We start from the raw sequence: 9456 nt of genomic DNA on the forward strand, positions 1-9456 counted from the left end.
CCTTGACTCGAGGTGGAATGGTTATTGCTGGTTTGGCCTCTATGCCTCTTCTTTTTAACTAATTCCATTGTGTTGCTTTAAAGCATTGCATGTGTACTGTAATGTGTAATTGTTTATTTTTTTAATACTATTTTTTAAATGTGAAACTGCTCATGATGCCATTTTGATCAGGACCTTGCTGGCTAAATAAAGGATAAATAAAATTAGATAAAATACTACAATACTAACAGGTATCTGAATTTATAATATATAACTTTTTGTCTTTTTATGGCTTCGTTACTGGATGAGGTTTGTCTAGTCTTGGCCTGTAGACCCCAGCTGTTTTATCTGAATTATTCTTAAGTCCAGGTAATCGTATTTTTGTGTAGCAGAAAATAGTGAGTACATAACAAGTTTTTATTTTATTTCCTTTTAATCATCTGGTGATCCCTAAGAATAATCTTGTGACTCCTTGCAGGCTCCTGAACCACTGATCCTGGCTACTTTACTAAAATCAATGTCTTGTGTGTTTTTTAATTGACTTTGTATTCAATTCTAGCTTGTATGACAGTCTAAATGATTAATCTGTCTCTACAAGCATGGGACTGGATATGTTCAATATTTGCTTTTCTACAAGCATATTAATAATGTATCAATATGATATGATACAGATCATAACTGTGCCTGTCATCTCAGTATTGAGTGGCTGTACTCCAAACAATAAATCTGTGACATTGTACATTTTTCTACCGGGGAGACCGAAACCCCAGTTTCATCTTAAGCACTCGTGAAAGTTTTTCTGACACACTTACGTTTGTCGATTTCATACAGAGTAAATGATCATTGTGCACACCAATAGCTCGGAAACAAAACATCAACACACATCTACTCTACAAGCTACACCACTATTACACAATATAATATAACTTGAAAATGTTTTACTGACAGACAAAAAACATCACAGACAAAAGTATCATTAGAACAAAATCTTAGTGAATTTTATTATGAAAACTATTTAAACAGAGTTAGATTTAAGGATCCTTTCTCCTTCTCTCCAGAGAACTTGATGAATGCAAGCTTCGGTACGCCCAGGAGGTTTGCACGCCATTTTCATCAGGTCTGCTCTGACCGCCATGCGGGTTTATGAACAGACCGTCACTGATCTGGGGTGGAACCAAAACTATATCCACTGGTGCTCGGAGAGGCAGAGAGAGGAGATAAAAGGATGACAAGACAGACGGGGTGCTGGTAAGTGGATGATAAATCATCCATGAGGTGTTTACAGGTATTGGGGAAGAGCCTTCTCCACCACCTGCGAAAAGAAAGCAGAAGTAGAAGTTGACATAACAATATACACAGTATATGCAGGTACAGTCATAGTGGCAAAGAAATCTTGCACTGTTTTTTTGAATTATGGGAAGTAGATGTCAGTTTATATGAAAGGTCAATTCCATGTTAGACGCAGGAGGATTTCCTCTCTAAATCTTCCCCTTTTGCTTGTTTATTAAACGTATCTGATCCTCATCTTATTTGCTTTAAAATATTCACGACAGAACAGCAGAATGCACACACTGTCATATCTGGACAGTTTTACAAATAGACTACTGTCAAGCTCTAAGCAGTAGCTATCTGTGGCAAAGTCAGATGTTTGTACATACACTTGGATCATCCAGGGGTCCAAATCTCTTCACCACCTGACCCTCTCTGTTGATCAGAAACTAGAGAGAAAGGAGGAAAAACAGAAAACTGAAATACAGTGAACATGACGGTTATGAACAAAGAAATATCTTCTGTTTTACTTTTAGAATAAAAGACGTTTTGAAACACATTTACAGGTTAATCAACCTATTCCCTCGAATATGGTTTACTGTTTCGTGATAACTGTAAACACACAATAGATAGAGGGCACCTGCTTTACATTGTTGCAAATGAAAACAGGACTACAGGATGATTTTTAATCAAATCTGGTGATATCTAAAATATGTATTTAAAAGAATTACCTTAGTGAAGTTCCACTTGATGCTACTGCAGGGATGAGAACAAATCATATGTTAGAAAATAGTCACAGAGTAAACGCAATGATGAGAAAAAATGTATTTAGAGAAGTGACTGGAAAAAATTAGTAGCCTAAATATTTTAATTACATGTTCAGTTTCCATTTAATTGTATAATGTAAGTTCAATGTAAAGGGTTGACTCAATGACTTACTTTGTCTGATAAAATTAAACTGTTTTAGGCGAATTATTGTCAAGTGTACAGCTCTAATTCAATCAAAAAAATATCACGTCACCATAGTACAAACATGCCTGTCATAATAAGCCAGAAGATGAATGCCACCCCCATCTCTTTGCCCCAAGTGTTCACTCATTCATCTGTTCACCACTTACTTTCCCAGGAAGCCTTTCCCATTGGGCTGGTCTTTCAGCCACTTCCACAGAGGATGAGCGTCAGCCCCGTTCACGTCAATCTTACTGAACATGTCGAAGCGAGCGTTGTAGGACTGGGCAAACTGCTTGATCTGAGTTTCATTGCCGGGCTCCTTCAAAGTAAAACAAGTTGAGAGACGTAATATAATCAGTTAGTACTATATAAGCCCAGAGCAGGTTAAAAATAAGAAAACCCACTGCAAATAAAACAAAAGTTGGCTTAATTTACTTCTCTATTGCTTAGATACACTGCACAAATATCAGGATTATAAAGTGTTTTGTCTTTGTCAAAAAAGAATACAATGAATGTTTGGTAAATTAACCTTGTTGTTTCACATTCTTTCTGAAATGATATAATCCAGATCAATATCTTAGTCCTGTTTAAACACGTTGCTTTTATGAAACACAAAACATGTGTTACGTACCTGGTTCCCAAACTGGTTAGAAGGGAAGGCAAGGATGCGTAAACCTCTCTCAGCATACTTGGCGTGCATCTCCGTAAACTGAGAGTAGTTCACTGGGGTTTTGCCTCATTTAGAGGCAACGTTGGTGATGATGACAACGTTTCCCCTGAAAACACAAAAAGACACATATGTTGTAGAGATGATACAGATAGAAGGCGTGTGATGGGACGATTCAGCAACTTTAGGAAGAGGACATCCTAGATAGATTTACCTGTATTTTTCTAGGGAAACCAAATTGCCATCGATATCTGTCGCTGAGAATTCATAAATAGATGTGGCCGTCTGCCAGGCCTCTGTCGGAGCAGCCTGTTAGGAAGAAAGAGGAGTAAAAAAAAAGGAGAGACAGTGCATATACTGTAACCTCTACTGTGATAAAATCATTTAAAAACATATAAAAATACATAATAAATACATTAAACATGAGCCTTAAACATTACCATAGCCTGCAGCAGGACAGAGAAAAGGACAGTGGACCCTATCAGACGCATGACTGCCCTTCAGTAAGGTCCTCTGAAGGCAGAAAGCAACCAATTCGTGAACCCCTGAGTGTCTTCAGCTAAGCTCTCCCTGTCAGTCTGTTACTGAGAGAGCGCACGTTCCAGTGTCCTCATGTAAAGGGAACAGGTGATCATTAACAGAATTGATAGGCTGGGATTCTCCAATAGGTCCCTCTCTGCTGCTGACTAACAAATCCACATCAGAGATGTACGTGTACTGCAGTCCACAGTCCGCAACACTGTCACAAACTCATGAGGAAAGTCGACTCCTTATAAAAGCAAATATTTAGGCCACGGGGGACTGAGCTACATGTGGCCGGGGCAAAGAGCAACAGTCTGAAGAACTTATTATGTAAAGAGCTTAATACGGGAATGAAAAACAAAAAGTTACATCAGTGAATCAACATGATTCGCAGCACACATGACCTCCTAAATCTCACCAGGACATAAAAACCACAAAGGCTGAGCCTGAAAACACTTGGGAAAACAAGAGAGAGATTATTAAATACTAATCTGTTTTCTTTACTATCAATTTAAATGTCATATTTATGATAACTGTTGACATGCACTTTAGATGTTTGTCTGGACTGCGATGACACTGATGATGGCTGCTACAGATGATCTTAGGCTACGGTTGTTTTTGTCCATCTAATGTGTTTTTAATGTGTCTGTATATGTTCTCTGCTGTACCACAAATTGCCTCCCAGAGGACATAAATGCATTCCTATGTCAAAGTTCCAAGTCTAAGCCTCCATACACTCCACAATACAATCTGGTAATACCAGTGGAAACACCAGACAAAGCATTGCACAACAAAATGAGTGATTGGGAAACACACTGATTTCTGCAGGATTATTTCTCAATTTTCTGGCAAGTGTACTTTGCTTTGACAACTACTTATGAAAAGTATGCAGGCCCTATTCCATAACTTCATACTTTACTGTATGATTCAAATTATAGAATCAAGTAGCCAAAAATGTATGTTCAAGAAAATTACAAATTAATTATGTTTTTGTTTTTTTGGGAGGAAAAAATATCATGGATATTTGAGCTATACTAGTGTCGATTGACGATATGGAGGATTCGCATGATAAGACTGAGCCAGGAGTCCCCTTCATGTTCGTATAATTGTATTTTTGGTAAAACAGCTTGAAGTAGTGGAAAGTAAGTAACATAAGTCAGTCACATATCTGTTCCTCACTTAAGTACTTCAATTTTTGGTGCACTTTATATTTAAATTGTACATTATTTTTCAGACATAGTTTCTAACCACTTCAAGATCAATATCTTGTTACCAGATTATAAAACATGATGCATTGTTATCGATATAATCTTACCCAACAGTATGCATGGTAGCTTTAATCAGCTAATGTCAAAACACAAGGGCCATTTCCACCTAATAATGTAGGTACTTGCTTTTGATAACTAAAATATTGTGATGCTAATACATGATAAGTTTTACTTAAAGGTGCAATATGTAAGAATTTTAATCTGAAAAAATTTACAGTAGAACTGTAAGAAGTTCTGACATCATGTCAAAGACGTCTGCTAAAGTTAGCATGTAAACTAGCCAGCCCTGTCTTGTAACCATTCCAAGCTTGCAATCCAGACCGCTAGCTGCACGGCTAACTGAGCTAACTAGCTAGCAGCAGCTACAGTTAGCAGTTACTCTGGTGAATTGCTGTCCCCTAATTGTTTGGCATATGAATTTAAGAGGCTAATTTCTTACATTTAAGTACAGCTATGGTGACTTATGCAAGACTTTTACTTTGTGACAGAGTATATTTACAGTGTGGTAGTGGTACTTTTCCATAAAGATATCAATACTTTCATACAACTGATAGTTTGTAAGATTTTGATGCCAATAATAATCATAATCTGGGATAATGTGATTATGTCTTTGTCTTTACTAATCTCCCATGTCCACGCGCTTTTGTCTGCAATTCTGCTGTTTTGTCTGTGCTCATGTGCTTGGTGCTTTTGTCTGTGTTCAAATACTTATGTGCTGATGTGCTTTGTTTGTGCTTATATGCTTTGTGATCAATTGTCCTCATAAGTGTTATGTTTTCATAGGCCATCAACCTGCCAGGGACAGCTGTCATGGTCTGGAGTAGGCTAGTGGTTGTCCTATTTTACTTGTTTGTGCTTATGTGTTGTGTTTTATGTCTGTTTATGTCTAACCTGCCAGGGAAAACGAGCCTGTATGGCTAAATCTGGCACATTTACATGACAGACTCTGGTGCTCATGTTAATTAATGTGCACTGTCCCTTCTTTGAATAGAAAAAAAGAAAAGAAAATACAGGCAAGCTACATTATTTTTTATGACTGATATCATGAAGTTTCAGCTGTAACACAGTGCTCATACGACCTTGTGTTATAAAACCGTGTAATAACCGGGCCTGCTGTTGTGCCCCTCAGGATGATAAGCCTATCAGCTCACACCAGATGGGGGAGCGCTGCTGCAGGAACATCCGGTGTCACAAACTACACTTATATCAGCCTTTCTACTATTTTCACACCCCAACGCCCTCAGTTAAACAAATATTATGAAGGTACACACTAAAATGCGCTATCTGTAAAGTGTTTATAATCCTTAACGCACAGACTGACAGACCACGAAGGTTTATAATCTCTGAATGACAAGAAACGTAGGTCGTCGGATGTGTTGTGCAGAGCCACGAGGATCAATACAGTAGTGTTTTACTGTAGTGTGTTACTTTACCAATAGAGCACGGGTTTTGTAAAAAAAAAGATATGCAGTTTATATTAATGAAATTAGGGGTTGTTATCATCGTTCACGCAGATTATAAATCACAGGAGCATCCACACCACACATGCCAAAGATCGTATAGGTGTACGTTACCGTTACGGACAACACAAAGTACAGTACCATCGCCAGTAGTACTCCGCTGCTCGCCACCGCCCCAAATGCCAAAATAACACATAAAGGCCTCATTTTTGTTTCAGTTGATGCCGATTTTACTCTGTTCAATGGTCACATCGTAGCTGCCGCTGACGCCGCCCCGCAGTTTGTTGTGAAACAGAACGAGGAGAGGGGGCGGGGCCAAGACCGACTGACTGCACGTCATCAGCCTGCGTCAATAGACGAGAACGTGCGCCGCGTTAGCCACGAGAGCGAACCTTCTAGTGAAAACTGACCAAAAAATAAAACAAAATATAGACTAAATTTAGATTAAGTGTTACAGCTCAGACGATATGGATGACGAAGAGGAAACATACAGGCTATGGAAGATTCGCAAAACCATCATGCAGGTGCGTTAGGTTTGATTGTTTTCTTTTTAGCATGTAGCTTAGCTAAAACAGCAGTTCCGCTCTGAGGTGATGGGGACTGTGGGGTTTGTTGAATTTGTCGGCAGTGTGTGGGCTGTGTATTGACAAGCTATTTGCTTTTAGCTGATGATTTTTTCAGTTTTTTTTTTTTTTTTACGATAGCAGGTTTCCCGAACACGAGTCTTTTAATTGAGGAAGCACTGCGATCAGTTAGCTAATGGTAAACAATAAGAATGTAGTTCCCCATAACTCTAAACAATGACCAAGCATCAACCTTTAAAGGCGCACTATGTAGTTTTGGGGAAGACATTATAATCAGAAGAGAACTATCTTCATTGACTGATTTTTATACCTAAAATATCTAAAAAAAAACAAACGAAATAATCAAACTCTTCATTGTCATGAATGAATAAACAAACTGACACAGTTTCATACTGTTATAATATTAGGCGGACCCTGCCACCTTTCTAGCTTCAAAAAGTGTTCTGCGGACCTTATTTTCCTCTGACAACAAGCTTGTTTATTTGACTATATCACCGTTACACCCTCAGCTGTGCCATGACAGGGGCTACCTGGTGACACAGGACGAGTTGGATCAGACTCTGGATGAGTTCAAGAGTCAGTTTGGAGACAAGCCCAGCGAGGGTCGCCCCAGACGCACAGACCTCACTGTGCTGGTGGCGCACAATGATGACCCCACAGACCAGATGTTTGTCTTCTTTCCTGGTAGGCTCATAACTTATATTAGATACTAAATGGCTGGCATTCCTTTAGAAAAATACACAAATCCTCTTGGAGCTAAAGATGCAGCCAGTATTGAATCTTAAATTGTGAGTAGAGATATTGAGCTGTGAATATATGGCTAAATGATATTACATAAACCATGTTTTTCTTCTCCTTTTCAGAGGAGCCAAAGGTAGGAATCAAGACCATTAAGATGTACTGTCAGAGGATGCAGGAGGAGAACATCACTCGAGCCATCATTGTTGTTCAGATGGGCATGACGCCGTCAGCCAAACAGGTAAACATTGTGTAAATATTTTATATGTTTACCAAACCAACACAATAATGATTATGTGTGATTTCCGAACATATCTTGTCATTATACTGTAACTATTTTGTTGTTATTTACTTTTTTTTCTGTGAAAGTATTTATGGGAATGTCTCCTTACAGTCTTTAGTCGACATGGCACCCAAATACATATTGGAACAGTTTCTACAACAGGAGCTGCTTATTAACATCACAGAGCATGAGGTACGCACAAAAAAAATCCACTGCATTTAAATCCCTTTGGTACTATATTTCAAAATGACTCTGCTTCAGGTATAGAATTACGTTTTTTTTTCTTTGTGTTTGTCTTTCAGCTTGTTCCAGAGCACATTGTTATGACAAAAGAGGAGTTGACTGAACTTCTGGCAAGATAGTATCCTTACACACACTGCACTGTTTGGACTTTGGATGCTTAAATCAGATGTCTTGCAGAAAATCCACTTTGTCATCTTCAGAGTACTAACCAATCGTAATAAAGTACTAAATAGCAGTTGATTCAGCTAAAGAATATCAGCTGTAATCGTTTATCCACCCTTAACATTTTTACCTCAGTAAATTAAAAGAAAGTCAGTTGCCAAGGATCCAGGCTGGGGACCCTGTGGCTCGCTACTTTGGCTTGAAAAGAGGACAGGTAACGCATGTAGAAGACTATTGCAAAACATTATCATTATTACATGGCTGCATGGTGCTGTGTATTTCATGTTGGATTTAATAAATTGCCTTTGGTAAACAAGTGTGATCACCTGTTTATAATCTGATGAATGGAAAGTTCTAACTACTAATAGGATATACATTTTGTAAAGACTGACTTGTTGTTTAATAAAAACACAAGTTATGATTTGCATATAACATGTGATAGCTGCTGTCATTTGTTTAACCCATGACCACTATGCAAACACACAAAATAGGCCTCTTATGTTCAAACTGAAAGTGAGGCAGAACTGCAGGCAGTTTGGATCTGTACCAGAGTCCAGGCTAAAAATGTGTGCTTTTTCTTCAACTTCTCCAGGTAGTAAAGATCATCAGACCTAGTGAAACAGCTGGGAGGTACATCACATACAGACTGGTGCAGTGACAGACAGGTCAGTGTGTTTATTAGACATCTATCCAGATAGTCCCGTGGACAGAATTCAACTGATGATGCTGAGCTCATAGATTCTCTGTACACTGTCAGTTTTTAATTGTTTTTCCTTTTTTTTTTATTGTGTGTAGCATTAAAATTTAAAGATCTCAGAATTCATGAATCATGTTATGCCAATCAGTCTCATCAGCTAAAATGTGTACATAGACCATGAGTGGGTCTTTTTTAAATAAAACATACTCTGTACTTTTTTATCTACCAGATTTTCCTCTGGATGAACATTTAGGACCAGGACCAGTGAAGAAAACTGATGTTACATCTTTCATCACTCATTCATGGATAACCATCTGCTTTTGACTTGTGTTGTTTAAATTGTTTTTTGTAATTAAAGATTTAGTAAAATAAACATTTTAAAATCGAATTACTGATTTTGTCAAGTTGATTTTAGCTCACATATTCTCACCATTTATGTACATTTCAAAAACAAGGAGGTTTTAACTTAAATCAAGACAACTTTGTTTCATAATTCCATTGACATAATGTTGTAATGGCTTTAGATGCCTACCTTCTTTTTCCTTTTGAAAGCCATGCCGCAGCTGCTGTAGACTCAAGCTTATAGAACTGGTCTGGTTGTTGTCTCGCAGGTCAAATAACAGTACCTCCTCT

The 9456-nt window shown here is 38.1% G+C and overlaps 2 protein-coding genes across 3 annotated transcripts; one reads left to right on the top strand and one right to left on the bottom strand.

The window, feature by feature from the left end:
• Positions 1–950: 950 nt before the first annotated feature.
• On the bottom strand, positions 951–6375 carry gpx4a (glutathione peroxidase 4a). Of its 2 annotated transcripts, none has more exons than XM_073476842.1 (7): positions 6258–6375; positions 3081–3175; positions 2831–2975; positions 2367–2518; positions 1980–2004; positions 1638–1697; positions 951–1291 (listed from the first exon to the last, which is right to left on the bottom strand). In XM_073476842.1, exons 1-7 carry the CDS (start codon positions 6321–6323, stop codon positions 1259–1261), a joined length of 576 nt encoding a protein of 191 aa, XP_073332943.1. In that variant the 5' UTR covers positions 6324–6375; the 3' UTR covers positions 951–1258. The 2 variants fall into 2 exon arrangements, with proteins under 2 accessions (XP_073332943.1, XP_073332944.1); XM_073476843.1 differs by lacking the exon at positions 6258–6375 and adding an exon at positions 3307–3627.
• A 99-nt stretch (positions 6376–6474) lies between these two features.
• Positions 6475–9211, top strand: polr2eb (RNA polymerase II, I and III subunit E, b). Its single transcript, XM_073476841.1, has 8 exons — positions 6475–6640; positions 7210–7384; positions 7564–7679; positions 7833–7913; positions 8024–8082; positions 8262–8340; positions 8719–8791; positions 9053–9211. The coding sequence occupies exons 1-7, from the start codon at positions 6584–6586 to the stop codon at positions 8782–8784; spliced, it is 633 nt and encodes a 210-aa protein (XP_073332942.1). The 5' UTR covers positions 6475–6583; the 3' UTR covers positions 8785–8791; positions 9053–9211.
• The last annotated feature ends 245 nt before the right edge of the window (positions 9212–9456 follow it).

The sequence above is a fragment of the Pagrus major genome, chromosome 11 (assembly GCF_040436345.1).
Source record: "Pagrus major chromosome 11, Pma_NU_1.0".
NCBI lineage: Eukaryota > Metazoa > Chordata > Actinopteri > Spariformes > Sparidae > Pagrus > Pagrus major.